The following is a 22,720-nucleotide window of genomic DNA, read 5'->3' on the forward strand; positions in this document are numbered from 1 at the left end:
GGGGGGGGTCACTCGAGGTTGGTTTTCCTGCCATTGGTTCCAGTGAGGGGTGCCCAGAAGTGGCGGGTGCAAGGATTTTTCCGGTCGGGTCCAGGAGCAGAGTGCAACCTTTGACGATGGAGGAAAACAAGATTCACTGATGTAAACCCTCTTCATGACACTTCAAGGATGGGGAAAGGTGAGTTCCAGCGTCAGCCACCTCATACAGATGGCGGCAGGCGTCCTTCCACTCGTGGTTGTAGAAGTCCTTCCAGGACAGGATCCCTTGAGGCTGGGATGTTGAAATTCGGCAAGAAGGTGACTTCTACTACAAAATGACCACCAAAGTTCTGGGTGCTAATTGGGAACCGTGACAGTTGTAGCGAGGTTGCCCACTGCAGAGCTGGACAGTCCATAGGTTGGTCCAGGGACACTTCTGAAGGCTCAGAATTGTTGGATCCTCGAACACGTTGCGATTGGTTGGTCTTACTGGTCCAGGGGTTGAATCGCTGCACAGGACCTTTGTTAATCAGGTAGTCCAACAGGACTTCACTGGGCCGGATTCGGGAAGGGGTGCCAGGCCTTTTCAGGAGTCTTGTTCAGTTTGCTTTTCATCTACAAGGGATTCTTTGCTCCAATGCTGATCTGACGAATTAGGCTGCAAGAGTCTTCTTATCCAAAATCCAGCCTGTAAATAAGTTCAAGTCCACCAATGGTAAAGAATTTCTAGACCTTGCAATGCGCAAAGACCAAACAACAATCTGGCCTAAGAACAAACGAAATCTCACGGCGTGGCCATTTTAGGGAACTGGCTACATTTAGTAGTCATACGCGGTGAACGCAAATGTGCACACTAGAAATAACACAAACATTGTAAAATGAACTGGTCATTAGGCACATATAATGTAACCAAAAATCCCAAATAGAAAAGTCTAGGGTGGTACAAAAGTATCCTCATTGCACTGCATTGTAATATGTTGCGTTCGATGCGAAAAGGTTACCAAAAGATAAAAGGGAAACACAGTTTCCCAGTACTGATAGTCTGAAGGACTGATCTGTTTCCCCATAATAAATTAGCAAAAGGCTGAGGATTTGAAGCTGAAGGCTTTACCTCCCCTCAGAGTCAGAACAGTTTAAAAAAAACTAAGAAAAAAGATTGGGGATCTATAGAAACTATGGAGAGAAGGTTGCCAAGAGAGAAACCTTTCCTAATACATGCTTTGTTACTTCAGAGCCGTGGCTGACGTGGGTCTTGTTAAGGTCACTAGATCTACAAGTGGTGGTTGTATACTACTCTTGCGAACTGGGCAAAGCAGACGTGTGATGATGAGGCAATCCCCACCCCCCCATTGTTCTAGGTATGGACCTCTTGTTAGAAAGGTGGACATTGCTGGGGTCCTCAGCTCAGTCCGTCCAGCCATCAACTCACCCTTTCCCTTCCATTCATCTCCCTTTTCCTTCCATGTACCTCCTTTTTCCATCTTTTCATCTGTCCATCATACCAGTTTTCCATCGGTCATTCCCTATTGTCATCTGTCCATCCCTCTTTTCCATCCATCCCCCCATTTCCATCCATCCTGCTTTTACATCTCTCCATCCTTCCTGCCTTCCGTCCATCCTTCCTGCCTTCCATCCACCCTCCTTTTCCATCCATCTGGCCTTCCGTCCATTCCCCATTTCATCATGTTTTTCATCCTTATTTTCAGTCTGTCCACCCGTCCACCCATCCTCCTTTTCCATCTGTCCGTCCATCCATTGACCTTTACATTCCTCCTTCCATCCCCTTTTTCCATCTGTCAATCTGGCCATCCATTCCTGTTTTCCATTATCCATCCCCCTTTTCCATACGTCCATCCCCCTTTTCCATTATCCATCCCTCTTTTGCATCTGTCCATCCTTCCTCATTTTCATTCTTCCATCTCCCTTTTCCAGCTCTCCATCATCCGTCTGTCCTTCCATCCATACATCCCTGTTTTCCATCCCCCTTTTCCATCCATCCTTCCTCTTCCATTTTCCATCCATAGCCCTTTTCCTTGCCGTGCGTCCTAGGTTTCCATGGCATCCATCCATCATCCATTCTCCTTTCTCTTCTATTCCTCTTATGGCCTCCCTCCCATCCTCCTTTCTTCACATCTTTATACCTCTTCCTTTCGGTATCTTTTGAAAATGTAGCCCAACAAAAATGTAGTCGGTGAAAGTCGTGGTGAAAATGCCTCTGCAGTGAAAACGTGGCCAAGCAAAAAAAGTTGTCAATTCATGCAGCTGAAAAGTAGCAAAAAATGTAGTGCTGCTAAGGTAATTGTTAGGGGTAAGGAGGTTTTAGTGGGCTTGTGATTGCCTGGTTTAGGGTTAGGATAGGGGTTGGGGTAAGAATAGGCGTTGCAGTAAAGAAGTTGGGGTTTGGTTAGTCGTTAGGGTAGATTAAGTGTCAGCGTTAGTGGTAGTGTAGGGGTTATTGCAAGGATAGGGCTAATAGAGTAATGGTTTGGGTAAATGTTAAAGAAAGGGATAGGGAGGTTGAACATGGCTGGTGATTTTGGTGTAGGATATCGGTTAGGGTAAAATCCGTGGTTAGGGTAAAGTAAGCATTAGGTTAAGTGGTGGAGTTGCAGTTAGTGAAAGGTTAAAGTTAGTATTAGAGCAAGGGTTTCAAATAGGGTAAGGGGTATGTACTCTCTGGCGAACTGGTGATGGGGTTGGAGATAGGTTCACTGTTCATTTTCTATTTATTTTGTATTGAGTCTCATGCAAATAAAATGCTTTAGCGCGCTGAACGGTTAGTGTTCTGTATGAGTTCACGGTATAATATGAGTTGTAATTAGAGTTAGTGGAAGGTTTAGTGAGGGAGTGAGAATGATTGTGGAGGTTTTGTTAGAGGTTTGGGCCAGATTTAGGGTTACAGCCTTGTACTTTACTTGTATTTAAAAATTGCTTTTTTGGCGACCTAATTACTGGCAACATTTTCACACTTTCAATTGCTTGTACTGAATAACTACATTTGTCTGAACTACTTTTTGCTGACTACATTTTCATGGGGTCTGTTGTGTCCTGGGGAGGACACAGTTCACTCCCGGCGTGTGCCGACTCGTCATGCTGGACTGTGCCCAATCAGAGCGCGTTCCTACACGCATACGTGCAATGATTTTACTGCGCTCGGCATTTGGTCGGGGCAAATAATAAAGCGCAGTTCTCTTCACTGCTCCGTTCATTTATTTATGTACCATGTCTTCTGGCCCTGGAGCCAATATACATCTTGCACTTCTCCCCTCCCCTCACATCGCCCCAGGCCCAATGCATTAGGAGACAGGACAGGGACATTTTTCACATAGAACCTTCCTTACTTGCTGTTTTGTCTTTCTTCTTCTCTTCCCTTTTCCGCCCACTAAGTCACGCCACCATCATGTGGCTGCAGCATGAGCTATGACCTCACTGGAGGCCATTGATGCCGAGGTCACAGTTCCAGGGACCATAACTAATGATTCAACGGTTATTTCATAGGTTTGGTTTAGTAATTCATCCGCCCTCGTAGTTCTGCCATAATAGACAAATATGGGAGCGGTCCTGCTTAAAGGGCCAGCTTTGCATAAATAAAGGCCATCAAGACGCAGTCTGTCTAGAAAGAAAAGGACCTGAGAGGATAAGGAAGCAGAACAGAGAAAAAGGGGAAGGACGGGGAGGGGAGTCTTCTGGGCGCAGTCCAGTGAGCCTCAGTGCTGGGGGGCACTATGAATGGGATTTGTCAGGAATTTTAATTGACATAATCTTAAACAGAAAATAACATCAATGAAGAGGGGACACGAGGATAGAACGGTGGTTGCATATGTTGGGGCGTAGGCAGACAGAAAATGAATGTTTCATACAAAATTGGAAACAGAGAAACGTGTATGGCTCTTCTGATGTTCTATTGAAAGGGATTTGCCAGTGCGTGTCAGATTATGACAACTCACTTCCGTAGTGCACCGCAAAACGTATGCTTAATATGTCTTTAATAAGACAGTGATCTGCTTATCTGCTGGTGAGATTTAACTGCTGTCATAAATTCAATGCAAGGAAAACAAAAGATACAAATGAATAGGTCCAAGGATGCTGAGAACAACACCTCCACATGTATTATCAAACTCTGCATTGCTAAGGAAGGAATCACTCTTCAATAGTATGTTGTAGAGATAAATCTCATTTTTTTATATTAAAGTTGTGTGCAAAAAGACATTTTGTGTACCTACCATTGTTCTATGTGTTTTCCACAAATGTTGACTTGAATATGTACACTGCAATATGTGAATTTCTTGGCAGATCCTAATAGGAGTCGGGTTTGTTACACACACGCAATTTGGAGATTGTCCCAAAAAACGTTTTTTTGGCACTGTGTGTTGTAAATATATTTTTTTGTCTGATTGTTCTGTTTTAGCAAACCATTTTGATGTCTTAATTTCTCTAAATGTTGGATTTATGTCTTTTTGCACACAACTTTAATATAAAAAAATGAGATTTATCTCTACAACATACTATTGATATGTTGCTAGTGTGGCACACACGAAAGAGGGGGAAATAGTGTAATATTCTGACAGTATGTTGTCTGAGAGTGCAGTTGCTGCACAGCTCAGTATTTCGGTGCTGTGGGTTACATGTGTTATGACTATACCACAGAATGCTATGCTTTTAGTTTGTATGGGTCTTGTATGTTGCATTAAGGCTGCCACACAGCACAGAGGAGCAGGGAGTGAGTCCTTCAGCCAACAATGTAAGTGCCAATGACTATAAAGAACAGCCTTGAAGGTCATTCAGCCCCAGATCTATAGTAGGGTTAAGTTCATGACTCTTAAGATAAGTTAGGGTGGCTTTCAGTATGAAGATTTAATGGTGAGAATACAACTCTGACACTGCTGAACAGTCACTGGGCCCTCCCTGGAAATCTTTGAGGATCCCTGGTCCATTTTGGAGAGTGTCATGTTGACGTATCCTGGACGACGGGGGCGGGAGGGACCCGGGCGGGAAAAGAAGGGAAGTGACGCGGGAGGGGCGGGGTGAGTTAGTTAATGTTGAGGCACGAATAAAGAAGGAAGTTTACAGCACCTCTCCGTGTCGGCCTGTTATTGCCGCGACCTGCGCTCGCTCCCTCACTCAGGCCTAGGATACCACAATGGCGACGAGGATGGGATGCTGAGAAGCAGGGTCACCGGAGACGAGCGCCGTGCATCGGCACGCAACAGCGACGAGAACGCCCGCCGACCGACGCCCACAGCAGCCCAGAAGCGAGGGGTGTCGCTGCAGTGTTGGGGCGTCGCGGAACCTGACAGGAACCTGACAGACAGGACGGAGAGAAGATCCGGGCCGCGACGGTGAGCACGGAGAAGCAGGCGAGCGCACGTGCGCGTAGTAATACGCGGCAGGATACGGTGCCGGCTCAAGCACAGGGGGCCAGGCCCACGCCAGAGCGCTTCAACAGGCGTGGTGCTCATCGATGGTGCTCGTGCCTCCTAAGGCGGCCATCACACCACGACAGCGGAATCCCGCGTAAGGAAGCCACGCTCCCAGCGCCATGTCTAATCAGGATGCAAACCAAGGTGCGGGAGCTGCAGGAAATGGGCCCCCAGCACCCGTAGACCAAATGCCAGATCACGTGCCCTACCAACTGCCGGACACACTGGCCGCCCAGATGCCTGGAGCCTTTGACGTGACGGACACGAGCAACATGGGCCCCAGGTGGACCAAATGGATTCGAGACTTTGACCTGTACATGGGGGCCACGGGGCCAGTGGCGGATGCAAGGCAAGTGTGCCTCCTAAAGCTAGCGGTCGGCTCCGCCACCCGAGACATCATAGACGAGATGCCCCAGGACTCCATAGACTCCATACAAAAACTAAAGGACGCCCTAGCAGCATACTTCGCGCCTCACACCAATGTCGATTATGAAAGGCACCTGTTCCACATCACAAAGCAGGCAAAAGGGCAGACCATGGACGCGTATGTAATGCGACTCCGCACCAAACTCAAACACTGTGACTTCGCAAACTATTCGAACACTGAAGCCCTCAGATCGCAAATAATATCAGGGTGCGAGTCCCAAACATTCCGCAGGAAATTGCTCCAAAAGTCCTGCACGTTAGAGGAAATACTGGCACTGGCCAGGGTCGAAAGAGCCATTGACTGTCAAGTAGAAAGTTTCGGGAGCACACCATAGGGCGAAAATTTGAACAACTACATCTGGAGAAAAGGACAGAGGAACTATTCTGCTACAAATGTGGATTCGAATATCCCCACGAAGGGACATGCCCGGCTGTAGGACAACGCTGCTCCATATGCGGTGAAGAAGGCCATTTCAAAGCGGTGTGCAGACTGTTCAGGGATCGAGGGAGAGAGAGGCCCCAAGACTGCACCACTCGCTCGAGGAATCGATATGGGGGAACACCGAGCACCCACTCGACCCAAAGTAACATCTCCAACCCTCCAAGTCAACCCGGAAGTGACCAGAGAGAGAAGGACTCCGGCGACGACCGCCAAAAGCGGAGAGAAAGGAGAAGATTCGTGACACGGGCCAAACCCGAAAGAAGATCAAGACGCCACGTTCGCTATCTAGTCGAACAATCCCCCACAGAATCAGACCCTAGCTCTTCCGGGAGTGATCATAAAAGGAAGGCGTACGTTTACGCGTTAGGAAATCCCACAGCCACCGCTCATAGCCCCACCCTCATCATCAAGCTGCAGGAAAGACCAACGGAATTCCTCATCGATACTGGCGCCACCGTCAACGTGGTGAGTGAACAGGTGTACGCCGAACTAACCCCTAAACCAAAGCTCCAGCCAGCCACCGTTGATATCTACGCCTATGGCGCGAAAACTCCCCTCAAGTGCGTAGGAAAGTTCAGTGGGCTATGCCGATACAAGGGCCAAGAGATGAAAGTCCCAATCCACGTCCTGGCCACCGAAACGGACAGCGGATGTGTCCTGAGTTTCAAGGCCGCCGCAGATATGGGCCTGATACACATCCTATACAACATCATGGTTCACAAGTACATCGACCCGATTGACATGATCAACAACTTGTACCCAAAAATATTCAGAGGGGTTGGAAAACTCAAGAACCGACAAGTAAAATTACACATAGACGACTCCATACGCCAGGTGGCCCAGCCCTACCGAGGGATCCGTGTCAACATCCAACAAAAGGTGGAGGATGAGCTGAAGAAATTGCTGGAACAGGACATCATTGAGAAGGCCTCGGGAGCAACCACCTGGGTTTCTCCCATCGTCCCCGTCCCTAAGAAGGGATCTGAAACCATCAGGTTGTGCGTCGACATGAGACGTCCCAACCAAGCAATCCGCAGGGAAAGATACCCTGCGCCACGCATAACGGACATGATACATCTGCTAAACGGAGCTAAGGTTTTCTCAAAACTAGACCTCCAGAAAGGTTACCATCAGCTGGTCTTACACCCCGAGAGTCGCAACATAACCACATTCGTCACCCACGTTGGGTTATTCAGATACAAAAGGCTGAGCTTTGGGGTGTCGTCAGCCACAGAGATCTTCCAAGCTGAGGTTCATAACATCATAAAGCACATCCCTAACTGCCTCAACTACTCGGATGACATTCTGGTGTTTGGGACGGACATAAAGAACCATGATGAAACCCTCATGAAGGTGTGTAAAGCTCTACACGATGCAAACCTCACACTCAACAAGGACAAGTGCGAGTTCCGGAAGAGCACGCTAAAATTCTTTGGCCACGTGTTCTCAGAGGTGGGGATGACCCCAGATCCGGACAAAATCTCAGCCCTGAATGACACAGCTGCACCACTCAATGTGTCAGAACTTCGCTCGTTTCTAGGCCTAGCCAGCTACTGCAGCAGGTACATCAAGGATTTTGCCTCGGTCAGTGAACCCTTGCAGAAACTTACACACCAGAACGAGAAATTCGAGTGGACTGGTGCATGTCAAGAAGCTTTCGAAACCATCAGGGAGAGGGTTGCGAAGGCGGAAAACATGGCCTACTACGACCCCAACCGGAGAACAGAACTAACAGTGGACGCCAGTCCAGTGGGATTAGGGGCCATCCTGGCTCAAGTTGATCCCAAAGACCCACAACAGAGACACGTGGTTGCCTATGCCAGCCGCAGCTTATCCGCCACTGAACGAGCCTACTCCCAGGCTGAAAAAGAAGGACTAGCGGTGGTGTGGGCATGTGAACACTTCCACTTATTCCTGTATGGAAAGCCATTTCAGGTGGTCACCGATCACCAGGCGCTCCTGTTTCTCTATGGCAATCCCCAAGCCAAGATGCCCCCGAGGATCGCCCGGTGGGGACTGCGCCTGCAGGATTACGCTTTCAACATCATTCACAGACCAGGGAAGGGTGAAAACCCGGCTGACTTCCTGTCGAGGAGACCGAGGGACGAGAGCAGACCTGAGCCGTCGGTGGCGGACCGCTACCTCAGATACCTGGTTCATCAAACCACGCCGGAGGGGGTTAACACAGAAGAACTGGCAAGAGAAACTAAAAACGACCCTGCATGCCGCATCATATGTGAAGGCCTCACATCCGGACAATGGAGAAGGGCTAAAGAGAGAGGAAAAGCGGCAGGGGGCCAGACATGGGAAGACGTGGAACGACTTCTCCTCGTGAAAGAAGAGTTGGCTGTATCAGAAGACCAACTACTACTCAAGGACTGCAAGCTGGTGATCCCAGCAACCCTGCGAGAGAAGGTCATCAACCTGGCACACGAGACCCACCGAGGCATTGTCTCCACACAGCGCATGCTGCGCCAAAAGGTGTAGTTTCCACGAATGGATGCCCGAGTGGAGGCCGCCCTGAGAACATGCCCCACCTGCTGCATCATCACCCCAAACCGACATCCGGAGCCATTGCAAATGTCCGAACTTCCGCAGAACATATGGGAAGCGGTGGCCGCCGACTTCTTTGGACCCATCGAGGGGGGGAAGTATGTCCTTGCAGTGATGGATGAGTACTCCCGATATCCAGAAGTACAGATGATCTCGTCCACGGCCGTGCATCACGTCGTCCCAGCACTGGACCACATGTTCTCTGCCTACGGAGTGCCCAAAGTACTCAAGACCGACAACGGGGCCCCGTTCTGTGGACATCAATTTGCCCGGTTTGCGGAATACTTGGGGTTCCGACATCGGAAGGTGACCCCGCTGTGGCCGCAAGCAAACGGGATGATCGAACGATTCATGGCAAATCTCAAGCGGGCCTTGCAAATTGCTCGCCTCACGGAACAACCATATGAACAGGTACTCAACCAGCTACTGCGGGACTACCGGGGAACGCCCCATAGCACCACAGGGAAGACCCCTGCTGAACTCATGTTTGGGCGCAACCCTCAAACCCGCATTCCCCAAGCAGAGACAAGTGCACCACGCCCGGCGATGGATGCGGAAGTCCGAGAGCGGGATGAAGCAGCAAAGAACAGAATGAAAGAATATACCGACGCCCGCCGAAGAGCCCAGACATCCCAAATAACCATAGGAGATGTGGTGGCCGTTCGACAACCCTCGACTCATAAGCACACGCCTGCATTTCGGGAAGAGCCTCTTCTCGTTACCCAGAGGAAGGGGTCGATGATCACTGCACAAGGCTCCACGGGAGCGATAACCCGGAACTCGTTCCACTTCAAGGAACTCCCACCGCCCGGAACAAGACGCCTGAGCGGCAGGGTACAGGCCCCACCAGAGGAAGAATACAGTGATCAACAAGGAGAGGATCCGTGGGATGCCGACTAATCGGATCAAGATCCAGAAGCCGAGACAACTGTGAGCAGATCGTCACCCCGGGCTGAGCTGACACGACCACAGCGAGTCCGGACCAGACCTCGCCGGTGGATCGAGGAAATGGAATAGAGACTTGCCAGATCATCGCCTGTTGCGATGAGTGTGGTAATGGTTTAAAAAGGGGGGAGATGTCATGTTGACGTATCCTGGATGACGGGGGCGGGAGGGACCCGGGCGGGAAAAGAAGGGAAGTGACGCGGGAGGGGCGGGGTGAGTTAGTTAATGTTGAGGCACGAATAAAGAAGGAAGTTTACAGCACCTCTCCGTGTCGGCCTGTTATTGCCGCGACCTGCGCTCGCTCCCTCACTCAGGCCTAGGATACCACAGAGAGTATGCATACTTTAGGTGGTTTCTGGGTTAATGTGGTAATCATTTTCATATAAACCACCCCCATTCAAACCACTTCCCTGAGCTGTTAGGTTAACAGGTGGCAGTAGGGTGAACCGGTGTGGGGTGTAATGAAAGGCCCCACACTATCAGAACTGAAGGGCCATGTGAAAAAGGCCTACCTGTCATTACCAAAGGAAAACCAGCATTTTTGGTTCATAAAGGCAGAAGAAATTCAAAGGTCCCTTTCACATAAAAACAGGATTTTTAAACACTGGCACAAAAACAACTATGCGAGTGTCTTTCTGCAGTGGAAATCCAGAGAAGGCTAAAACAAAAAAGTAATCCATGTGCAGCTTTTAAAAGCACATCACATTACTGGCTGGGAAATAAATGTAGCATTTTCACTGAAACTGCCACCCATCAAAAGGTGGTGCACTGTGACAATTCAGACTCACTTTTCAGTAAAAAAACGAACAGCAGATAATTAGAAGTGTATTTTTATTAATGACTGAAAGAAACAGTCCTGTGCCTTCAGCGCATAAGCAAAGTTGACCCTGAAAACACACCGTATGTCAAGGAAGCAAGGCTGATTTTAGAAAATGCAGTATGTGAGTTCCTTTCAGCCAAGGACAATTGTGCCAAGTAGACATCGGAGGCATGAGTCCAGCTCATGTCTTTAGCAAGGATGATATAAAGGTTTGAAGGTGTAAGGGACCTTGCTCCCTTACTAGGCAACTCCTTATGCCTACTGCAGTACTCCTTTGTCCACAATAGGGATGCTCCAACCCTGCTGGTTCTGGTCGGGCTCTCTCATGCAGAGGATGCCTAGAAATGGGTAAGCAGTATGTTATACTCTGCTAAAACCCAGTAATGCAGACATCTAGCTGGTGCATCCCAGGTATGTACAATCTGTGTGAGTAGACCTGAGTGGTTGCTGGTTTTCATGCACAACTTCACTGAGAGGCTGCCAAAACATTTGTGTGTTTGCCTTTTGTGTGATTTGAGGTCACACATAGGACAGCACATGAGTGAATGTATGTCTTGGGGAGACCCTGGACACTCCACAAGTCTGCTGGATTTTTCTAGGTTTACTTAGCTGCATTGCTGGAGGATTTTGCTGCAAAGATGTTCTGCTGAAATATTAGGACCAGATTTGGCAATACTGGTGAGGGCCCTAAGCTCCAGCTTCATCTTTGGACTGCTAAATGTCTGTTTTGGGTTGTCCCTTGTCCTCCTCACTGGACGGGCTGGATGTCCCATGGTATCCGCTTGGTGGGTTGCACCCTTTCCTGCACCTGTGGTGTAGAAAACAGACTTCTGCCTTTTCTCCATAACCAGAGCTCTGCCTATTGACGTCCTGGTTATACCTTTGGGGAACATTTGCCAACTGGGCAGTGCCTTGCAGGTCTCGAGAGGATAGCTCGGGGGCAACGTGCTCGCCTAGGAAGCAAGACGACACGGAGCAACAAAAGTTTGATCCCCGGGTCCGCGCTTAGAAACCTCTGGGTATTAAGCGTGTTATAAATAACCTATTATATTACATCATATCATTTCATAAACAAAGTGCTGGGGCTCAAATATTTTATAACACGCCCATAACATATCAGGATGAGCAGCTCCCTGCCCACTGTTTCTACCACCCATGGCTGCTCCCCATGCTGTCAACATATATGGGGTTAAAGCTGCAACTCCCACCGGCTTATTGTGGTTGATGGATGTACTCACACGGCAGATGTGTGATTTACAAACATACACAGGAAATAACATACTCGTTGTGTCTTGACGTGAGACACTTGTTTAAGTATGTCTTTTAAATACAATCATCATTTACATTTTGCTCTGATTCTAAAGGTGTTTATTATGTGACTGGCAGTTAAAATAATAAAGGTATCAAAACAGCAAATCATAATCACACTGAGTCTGAGACACCAAGCAATGGAGCTCAGAAATAAGTGCCAGGGCTGAGCCCTGCCAAACACCCCCACAAATTAAGCACTGCAACTGGGAATTCTCCACTAACCTGGCTTTTAAGAGTACTTATATGAATATGTGTGTGGTTCTCTGGAATTGCATCACGTTGGTGGTGACTGGTCCAGTATTAAAAACAATTTTATTTTGTTCTGTCTCTACGTCCCGTTCTGCTGTAAGGCTTTGCAGAATAAAAATTAAGGTCGAGAGAAATGGCTTTCTGTAATTACTGATGAATCATTGGCCCCGATTTCCAAAGGTTTTTGTACCGCAAATAAATGGACGCAGTAGCACATCTTTATTTGCGCTGGTAAACATGCACTCCATTCACAAAGGACGTCAGAAAGAGCGCTTCCTAGGGTTTAGGTAGATCACATCGAAACTATTTGCTCAACTCCGAATTGGTAGAGTTTTTCTTTTCTCGAATTGGCGGCAAATATATGGAGGGGAGACCCCACGCAACCACTCAACAACCACCTATTCACGATTCCCCCGCCCACATATATTTTCAGTCAATTTCGATAAAGATACTGCGATCAAATCGGATTTGACCAATTCGGCCATGCATTAATCTACCAATCCCCTTCCAAGCTGGGCATATTGAGACACCTTTGTCTTCTGTGCTCAAGTGCGCAAATCGAGAACAGCAAGTGGTCTTTTCTCACATTTGAAAGTGCATCCTGAATCCACAGATTCGTGCTTACAAAATGTGAGGAAGAAGTTGATGGTCTGTCCTTGTGATGATTTCCCAGCACCTACGTGGGTGCTGAGATCCTGTCATACCTTCTCCCAGCAGTAATGTATGCAAGGTGGCTGGCTACCATGGGATTTGTGCTGGCCCACATCCTCATGCCCCCTCTGTGAATGAGGTGACCTAAACATTTCCCAAAATTGGCCATCTAATAGAAGCACATCCTCTGGACTGTTTATATGCCATTTTTCTTGTGATTAAAGAGGCACATTTCCTGTTCTATTGCCTCAACAATGGTAAGGCCATGTTTTACAACCAAAGATAGTAGATGTTCGAAGAACATTTATCCAGTTTCATTTTCCCCATTCAGATTTCACCCACAAACAGTGGTGAGGATATGTGCACATATGCCAGAGAGGGGCAGTGGTGGAGGTTTTGGATTATGCAAAATGTGGGTGCTCAAGGGTGGGGGGTACATAGAAAAGGAACACAATTTACAAATATGTACTCATGACAATTCCATCTGTTCTCTTGCAGGCAAATCTGTGGGGGTGGTGACCACCACAAGAGTCAACCATGCCACCCCTAGTGCTTCATATGCCCACTGTGTTAGCAGGGATTGGTTTGGCGATGGTGAAATGCCTGCGGAAGCAGTCAAGATGGGCTGCAAGGACATTGCCCGGCAGCTGATGGAGAACATTCCAGACATTGAGGTATGGCCGCAGGATTTATTATTTTCCTTTAGTGGCATGTCCATCTTAAGGGTTTTTTGGTGGCTGTGGCCTAGGCAACCTTTGGGGGGCCCTCCCCAAGCCAAGGTAATTAAGGGATCTGAGAATCTGTTTGCCAGCTCCCCCCCCCCCCACCTCCAACCATTTCAATCACAGCCCTTAACTTGATATCCTCCCCAGACTGATATCAAAGTAGGTACTGGAATGCCCTTGGACTCAACTGATCCCCTTCATCCATGCTGGAATCTGAACAATAGGGAAGCCCACATTAGCCACTTGTGTTCTAGCATCAGAACAGGACACATTTAAACAATATACGGTCAGGGCACAGACCTGTGTCCATATGAAAAAGGTCCACATATCCCAGCAGAAGAACAGAAGTCAGATTTGCAGCCTCCGAGAAAGTTTGACTGCTGAAGCATGGATACAGGCGACAGACTGGTCGGGGAAGATGCATATAACATAGCATAGACAATTGGGAGTGAATAGGAAGGTTCATGCATCCAAACACATGCTGGATTAGGAGAAGGCTGTGGTGTTCAAGTGTGGTTGCCACTGGTGAACCAATAAATAAAGACTTTTAGGTGTGCAATGTGCTAATATTCACGTATTATATATGAATCCGCATTGCTGCCAGTTGAAACATATGAGTGAGATTTTTGTATTCTGGCAACTTTTAAGGACTGACAATTTTGAAAGATTTAGCGACTGGCAATTTTGAGCTGTGATTTGAGACCAATCTGCAATTCCAACTCTTGATTACATGATTCCCAGCTCTTGTCATACAGCAGGTTCATTTCTCAATCTTTGACTTGCACAAAATAAAATAATACCCAGCTAGGTAGATCAATGGGTAGTATTCCTTAGGATCCATTGTACATCACTTGTGATGGCTCCTATTGTGCACTTGGAAGCAGGACAACATGACTGGCCCTTGGAAAAAGATGAAGACAACATTAGAGTGATGATCAGTAAACTGAACTCTTCAATGGCACCAGGGCCCTAATGGCCTTGCAAATGTTGTGCTAAGCCAAAATCCTGACTTCTGGTCTACCCTATTAAAGATCCTATTTGATAAGGTTTTAGAGGAAGGAAAAATGCCTATGTCTTGGCAAATAGCAACATTAATTCCAGTGCTAAAAAAGGGTAGCCCTTTGATTTGGGAAACTATTAAAGGCAAGTCCCCTTTAACGCACACTACAGAGTGAATACAACCCTCTAGAGAAATAGGCCAAGCGATAGCTTGCAAGGATAACAAGGTTTAATTGTACAGAATATCAGCAAAGGACTATGTTGCTCAAGAACACTCTGGTTCTCCTACTACAAACAGAAGCCTAAAAAGCCAAATAGTGTCATCACATACAGTACAAACTGGTGCCACTGATTGGTGGGAGCCTACACATGGGCCTGCTCCATAGGGGATGCCAGGATACAATTGTCTCTTCCCCGTCGATCAGGATCCACGTGGGTCCGCTGGGCTCATCTTTGCGGTGAAGGTCAAGGCACTCAATTACAATGTTGCTTTTAATCCAAACATGCTAATCCTACTTCCTATTTCACTGTGGTGTGCACCTGGGCAGCTTGGGGAGTTGGTGCCAGGGGGAAGGGAGGGTAAAATACAGTCATGCTGACCCATTCATTCAGGGCTTTGATACCGCACCTCCCGCACTCAATGTCTCCACCCTTGGTTTAATCTTTAATTTATCCCTCCCTGTACCTCGTGTTACAAAGGATCAATTTTATGCTGGGAGAAAAACAGTCACGAATGCTTAGATCTTTTATGGATATTTGATTAGTGTTGGGCCAGGAGAGTCCCTTGATTATCATGGAATGCGGAGGTGTGGGGGGTCGGGTGAGCGGTTTGGAGCTGACTCTGGACCGGTTGGGTGGGGGTTAGAGACCTGCTGGCATCTTAGTGGTGATGAATGGACGCTGTAGTTACTTGAGGATGGTAAAATAATCTCAAAGGAGAACCCAAAGGTTTCCCAGCAACACTGCACATAAGGTGCTGTGTGCTGCACAAGTTAAACACAGATGCCTTTAAAGAGATATGGAGGAAAGCAAACTCCATAAGAAAGTTAGAACAGAGAGAACAGTGTTCCAAAAGTCAAAACAAATAAGAATGAATGAGGGGGAAAAAGGCTCCCCTCATGCAGGATAGCAAGAAAAAGGTAAAGAAATCCAGCACAAAGTGCTGGGGGTCTTACTAGGAGAGGGGATGAAGCATAAAAATGATAAATCTCTCTAACGTCGTCTCTGGGGGAAGAGTGAACCTATGCTACTCCACAGATCAGGATGAGGAGTTAACGGGACTCCCTGCAATGGTTTCATTGATATTTCAGGCTGCACTCTAATGCCTCTCTGAGATTGGCTAGCAGCATACCCATTGTCCGGCTTCTACTACTATAGCATTGATTACTGCTTTGAGTATTTTGCTATGGGCTTAGTACATCTCCTGCCTCTGGGGCAACCGTAGGGCACAGTGCCAAGCATTGATGAACTATGCCGATTGGTCCCTGGCTACGGCGAGTGGACAATGTTCACTGTTCCAGGGGATGGCTTCTTCTCCAGGTTTCACAACAACAAAAAGGTCCAACAAAGAGTAATTAAAATCCTTCACAGTTCCAGGGGAATAACTCACTTCCCCTGGTTTCTCCCTATGTTTCAAATAGTTCAAAATCTTAAGTCATGTGACTTCCTATGTATTTCAACTTGGCTACAAGTCTCAGAGTCGCAGGTCACCTGGTATATTCTCCTGCCAGGTTCTTTCTCACACTTCAACATCCCATGACCCCTTTGTGGCATAGCTTACAAGTAGATAAACCTCTTTGCGTGACTCTCATCTTACTTCCACGAAGCGGCGCACACTGTTTAGCCACCCGGTAAACCACCTGACTTCCCTAGGCTTATTGGGTGCTTGTAGTGTTCTCTGCGCCTCTCTGCTTGATTTCCTTCTGGTTGCTGGCTCAGCATGCGTCCTGTGAACTGCTTTGCCTTTGCTGTGTCTTTCAGTTCCCGCTGCCTTGCGCTCTCGTGCAGCGAGTCCACTGCACTTCGGTTTTCTCTTCTGCCACCTGGATCAGCTGGGACACTGTCTCCCGTGGCGTCCCTCTACTCTGCGTACTGGTCGGCATCAGCTCCACGTCTGCAGCTGACTCCTCTTGCTGTAAGCTGCACTGCTTTTTAAGTTTTCGGCAAGTTTGAATAACCTCCAACAGTCGGCTGTGTAGGCTTACCGGTCTTAGTGATCTTTATTGTTCTTTCCCTTTTTCTCGGCTCAGTAGTTGATGTATTCACCTGTTTGTTAGGTTGAGGAATACTAACAGTAGGTCTGGCAAGGGGTTGAGGAAGAGTCTTACAGTATGCTATTAAGGCATGCAGAATGGAGGGAACATCTGCTAAGGGCAATGGAGGGTATGTACATTTCCCTAATGATGTCATGTCATTCCCTCAAGAGTCGCCTCCCCCCAGGTGGTCCTCCCTCATGTAGCCGCCACACGGGTCAGGATATTGTAGCGGCTGCCGTCCTCTGGCCGCACAGGGTGAGGCTACCCCAGGGAAAGGAGTGATGACATCATCAGATTCATAACACTACCCATGGAACACTTTTTAAATCAGTGTGCAAGATATGGAGATTTTGACCATGAGCAAAATAATTCCACGTAAAGTATGTCCTTTGGACCCATAGTAGCGGCAGTAGGTGGCATTGGCTGTTGGGCAAAGGCAGGAAGAGAGGAAACATGGTGCTCTGCAAGGTGAATGTGTGTCAGAGGTTGCTGTGACACCCCAGTATGTTCTGCCGTTGCTTTGCGACTATCTAACCCACTGACACTACGGGTCTGTGATTAGGTGTTGCAAACAGTGTAGAGAGAAACACATGTGTTGTGTAATATCTGCACTCTGTATGCAAGTAATTGTGCTGGCAAGCACTATTTTAGAATTTGCTTGCTCCTCAGTCAGTACTTTTGGATCACTGCTGAAGCTTGGGTTGGACTCTGTTGGTGTTCTCATACCTTTATCTTTGCCTTCTCTTGAGAAAAGGTGAGCTATTGCCATTGTTTTATCGAAGGAAATTACTTAATGTTAATTCATTTCGATTTTGTCTGTTAATTACCATGAAGCAATTCACTTCGATAAAACAACGCACAACCCTCACCAGATTCAAAACCATAATTATTCCCATGATCTGATTCACAGACTAAAGAGGCATAACAATGGGGGATTGGGGGGGGAGCAGTAGGTGTTCCATAGACCTACATGGTTGCAACCCGGGAGCATAGGATACATTCCCACTTTAGCCCCACTTTGATATCCAGGAAGGTGTGGTTTGGACTAGAAGTAGTGAAGTGTCAGACACATCCAAGACAATGATGACATTAGAAGTACTAACACTTGTCTCAATGCTTGGACCACTTATAGCCGTAGTTGATGTGCTACTTCTGCTTTACTTGTTGCTGCACTATGCTGCCACCCATTACTAGTAAAACCCCAACAACTGCAGCAGCAACATGTCCATGCTTTCATCTCCCCCTCCAACGTTTGACTACTGGCTTTGAGGACTTCGGGATTCGTTGTTGATTATTGCTATACATAACTTGAAATTTGCTAGTGTTGTGCTGTGTGATCTTGCACCTGGCCTCAACTGCAAGACCCTGCAAACGATATCTTCCCCACAATTTTCCCCTTTGTCCACAGTGTGCTAATACAAAGTGCTCCTGTGCATCAGCTGCTCCACTCGACCAAGATGCGCATGGGTGCGGGTTCAGTCAACCTGTAAAATGGATTCTCAGAACCAACCCTGGGAGTGGACTCTGAGAGGCCAACCTATTATGGTGAACAAGAAAGACATTGAAGTCAAACCAAACCCAGTCAAGGTAGGGTAGCAGAGGGTTAAGGCTTGGACCCGGGCAGAAGGCTTGGACTTGGGAGGGGTGTGTGGTCTAGGGCTACAATGAAATCCACAGAGCACTCCAATCAGCCCAGTTAGACAGAGAAGTGTACAAATTTACAATTATTTATTAGACATTTGAACACTCTAAACATATGAAAACTTCAGGTGTGCATTGTTACTAAACTATTATCAAAATGCATATATACATTCACTATTGTATGTGGGTCTAAGTAGAACCCCTTCACTTTATGTTTTCGAGAGTTGATCTACAGCATAGTCCTAAGCAATTGTTTCAGTAACTGTGTTGTCAAACAAATAGTTTATACAAAACCAATAGATACAGGTAAGTACTCAAACAGAACAATGTTGAACAATGTAGTGAAGCACTTATGAGCAATCCTAAAATGTGTGAAAAGGAGTTGGTTATTGGGTATCCCCACTCTTCCCAAACAAATGATCTGATATGGTAAGTTCATTGATCTATCAAGCGCATTGTGTACAAATTTGAATTATTTTATTGGTGTCCCAAAGACAAGTTCTTAAGCTGACGCGTGTTTCGACCCTCTGGGTAGTCCTCAAGGCTGACATTACACACATTTGACATATTCCAGTACATATATGAGAAAAACATAAATACAAATGGTACCAAGGAGATATGAAAACAATAGCAAAGAAAATTTGATTATGATTAACCCACAAATAATAGGCCGCATACATAAACCACAACATTAAATCGCTATTAACATGATTACATATCCATTGAAATGTGTTCCAAGAGAGGTATTGCAGGAGCCGGAAGAACAAAACAGAGACACAGATAGTAAAATTTAAGATACTCAACATTTTTATCCTTTGAGGTTAATTGGTGAATCATCCACGGATTGGGAAGTACCAAACTGTGTACTGCTGACAGAATGTAAATCATACTCTTCTGAAAACATGCCCCTTATATACCAAGCGCAGTCTGATAGTGCCGAAAAATGAGTAAAATGCGGTAGGATGCCCAGTCTTTCACTGTGCGCTGGATAGATCAATGATCTTACCATATCAGATCATTTGTTTGGGAAGAGCGCTGATACCCAATACCCAGCTCATTTTCACTGTGTATTGCATTTTATAGGCTCCCACGGTGGCCTATGGGATTGGAGCATGTGGCCTCCCGCTGTTGATAATTTACAAAGGCTTTAGCGCATTCTGATCAGGATCGTACCCGTGATTTCTTTATGCAATCCCAAAATTAGATCCCTATCCTTATCCTTAGCAAGTCCAAGCCTGGTATGAAATGGGGCCCGGTATGCAAATGTCATCAATTCCAAGAGCTATACTGTTCAGATAGGATTACTATTGGAATTGTGCAATGTCAGTGGTTGCGTTTAAGAGTTCCAGAAATCAGGAAAAGTTCAGGTAAGTGTCTCTCTCAGTCCCACCATGCTAGGGAAGGCCAAGGGGGTGTAGGGTTTCCTTCACCAGACCACCACAAATCTTATTCAGGCAAGGGAGGGCTAGGGACTGGACTTTATGCCCATGTAACCCTATGGCAGGAGGCGGAGTAGGTAGTATAACTTACTCTGATTCTACCAGGGACCACTTCAGAGCTTCCTAGATCTAGTGGGTCCTCTTACTTCTGTGATGTGTCTGGTCGAGATGTTTCAGACTCCGGTGGTACATTCTTCTGACTGGACAGCTGGACACCCTTGGCAAGAAGAGATGCAGACTTTGACTGGGCAGGTCACCGCAGGAGATGTCCAGCACCTGAAAAAAGTGGGATTTGTCAAGTGGAAGACGCCACAATCGGGCGGCGGCATGTGGTCTTCAGTTGGTGAACAAAGGGGAGGGCTCTGCATGTCTTCTGCTGGGACTAGATGGTTGCAGCACAAACTGAAGTTTCAAGGATGCACTCAGAATGGCGACCGCTTCAGCGGGGTAAAAGTAAAAAGCTCCAGCTCAAAAATGAGCAGCAACTGAAATCGCTCTTCTTCCTCTTTAAAAGATTCGCAGTGACAGCTGAAGAGCTCAAGCAGCAAGCTCCTTATAGAGACGGGCACATTGGGTTACCCAGATAATTCCCTGAATTGCTTAAATGTGTCAAGTTCAGAATACTATCCAGACCATAGCAGAAATTTGGGCGATTCAGGGTTCTGCCAAATAAATTGAGGTAGACCCCAATTGGATGATTTGATTAGCCACTCTAGAGGGAAGCTACAAGCTATATAGACCGGAAGGAGCATGCCCACCCCGAAAGGACTTTGGTAATTGCAGCACCACCTCGGCTGTGATGCTCCAGCCTCACAAGCAAAGCTGGCTGATATCTGCTCACCTCCTAAAGAGAATGTCAGAATGACCCCCTCCCCCTCTCACCCCCCAAACCATGAGACAACCCCCGTTGGCACAGAGGTGTGAACCACTGCACCTTAGTTACGAATCACTGATTTCCTCGTCACACTCTGGACTGGTCTTTACTGTAGCAATTGTGTATTTGTCAAATAAAATGTCATGTCTCTGCGCCTCGGTTTAATCTGAAAATAAAGGCACACTTTCTGTACGACTACAGGGGCCAGATTACAGAAACTTTGCACCAGTGCAATTGCAAAATTTGCATGGTGTTAGCACTAGGGCAAAATGTGCCCTATTTTTAAAAACACTGGGACACAGTAAAAAACCATTGCGCCTCGACAAGTGCAGTTTGGCATATTGAAAGCACCAGGGCTAAAATTGCCCTAGTGCTAAAAAGGTAAATTTTTGATGCATTTTTTGCATCAGGGCAAAGTTTGCCGTAGTGCTAATGCCATTCCCTATTAGCACTAGGGCAAACTTTGCGCTGCTGCACACATTTAGTGAAAATGCATCTTTTTTGCACTAGGGTAATTGTTTCCCTGGTGCTTTTAATATACCAAACTGCACTTGTCGAGGTGCAATGATTTTTTACTGTGTCCCAATGTTTTTAAAAATAGGTCACATTTTGCCCTAGTGCTAATACCGTGAAAACACTGCACTTGCACCGGTGCAAAGATTCTGTAATCTGCCCCCAGATGTGCATATATGCTTGCAATGAGGGTGCATTTTGTCATCACAAGCTTTCCAAACCCAGGTGTATTTGCCAGCGAGTGGCTCGCATACAGGAGTGTGACAGGCATGGTTATGGAATAGTTGAGGTTCCTAGGAGTTTCGATATGTGGCTGGTAGAGGTGAAGAACTCCCATTGCTGCTGAATCATTAGCTCTGTTTGCTCTCCCTCACTTAGGTCATCATGGGAGGCGGTCGCAAGTACATGTACCCAAAGAACCACTCGGACGAGGAGTACCCCACGGACGAGAAAGCTAACGGCACCCGATTGGATGGCGTGAACCTCATCAATGTTTGGAAAGAAAAAAAAGACAAAGGCAAGGTACTGGTGACTGGGATTGGAGGGGTGGAGGGCTATACCAGGGTCTAGAATTCTTTCAGGCTACGTTTTTCACAGTAATACTGCGCACTGCCTGCAGGCCACGCCTTGCACTGGGGTCTGTATCTGTGCCCATACAGTCCCCCCCCTTTTTTCTTCCTGCACTTATCAGACCTACCCTGTCTGCTGCCTTAAACCCAGCACTTGCCAATTGCTGGTTGCACTACCACTGTTTGTTCCCTTTATTATTTATTTATTTATTTATTATTTATCCGTTTCTCCTTTGGTCCACTCTCTCCACTTCTCCACCTTCTATGCACTTTTCCCCTCCCCCTCTCACATGTACATTTACGCGTTCTCAATGTCACTGGGCATAGTAGAATTGTGTTTTGTTCTCCCCTGTTTCCCTCCCTTGCCTTGTTGCGCTCTGAAACACTTGTGTACGAGCGTGATAGAAATAAAATATCAATAATACACTGCAACAGTGGCCTGGATTGTGGTATCCCAGCCGATGAAACCGTAGGTTGACATGTCATGAAATTGTGGGGTGTCACCATTCTGCACCAATGAGTGGCACCCTGCCGCACAACAATGATAGACCACGTGATCATTGGCAACAATTTAGCGATTTAGTTGTGCATTTGGGGGTTTTGACTTAAGGTTACACAAATGCTTCCCGCAAATGCTAGGGAGCTTGTAGATAGCAAGTACTCTTCATTAACTCCATTCCTTAAATTGCACCCCAATACCAGACACTTCCTGCGCATGCCAGGCTGACTTCCCTAGAGAGGAGCATGTGTGTGAGAAAAGCAATTGCAAAAATGTATTTGGCAGAATATACATTCCTGGGTTCATGTTCCATGGTGCATCCTACTTGATGGTGAGCGCCCTTCAGGGCTCACTTGCGAGTAAGCAGAACTAATGCCGTAGTAAGTTAAATACCCTCCTGGCCAATGACG

General features: G+C 47.0%; 1 protein-coding gene across 4 annotated transcripts in view; it reads left to right on the forward strand.

Moving 5' to 3' along the window:
- LOC138472257 (alkaline phosphatase, tissue-nonspecific isozyme-like) overlaps window positions 1-22,720 on the forward strand; it is a 472,404-nt gene that overhangs the window by 308,744 nt on the left and 140,940 nt on the right. For all 4 annotated transcript variants that reach the window (XM_069610359.1, XM_069610357.1, XM_069610360.1 and 1 more), the window contains exons 6-7: window positions 13,295-13,470; window positions 21,621-21,764. In XM_069610359.1, the coding sequence (XP_069466460.1) occupies window positions 13,295-13,470; window positions 21,621-21,764 (320 nt within the window). The remainder of the gene's footprint in view (window positions 1-13,294; window positions 13,471-21,620; window positions 21,765-22,720) is intronic.

The sequence above is a fragment of the Ambystoma mexicanum genome, chromosome 8, assembly GCF_040938575.1.
Source record: "Ambystoma mexicanum isolate Mex_15411 chromosome 8, UKY_AmexF1_1, whole genome shotgun sequence".
NCBI lineage: Eukaryota > Metazoa > Chordata > Amphibia > Caudata > Ambystomatidae > Ambystoma > Ambystoma mexicanum.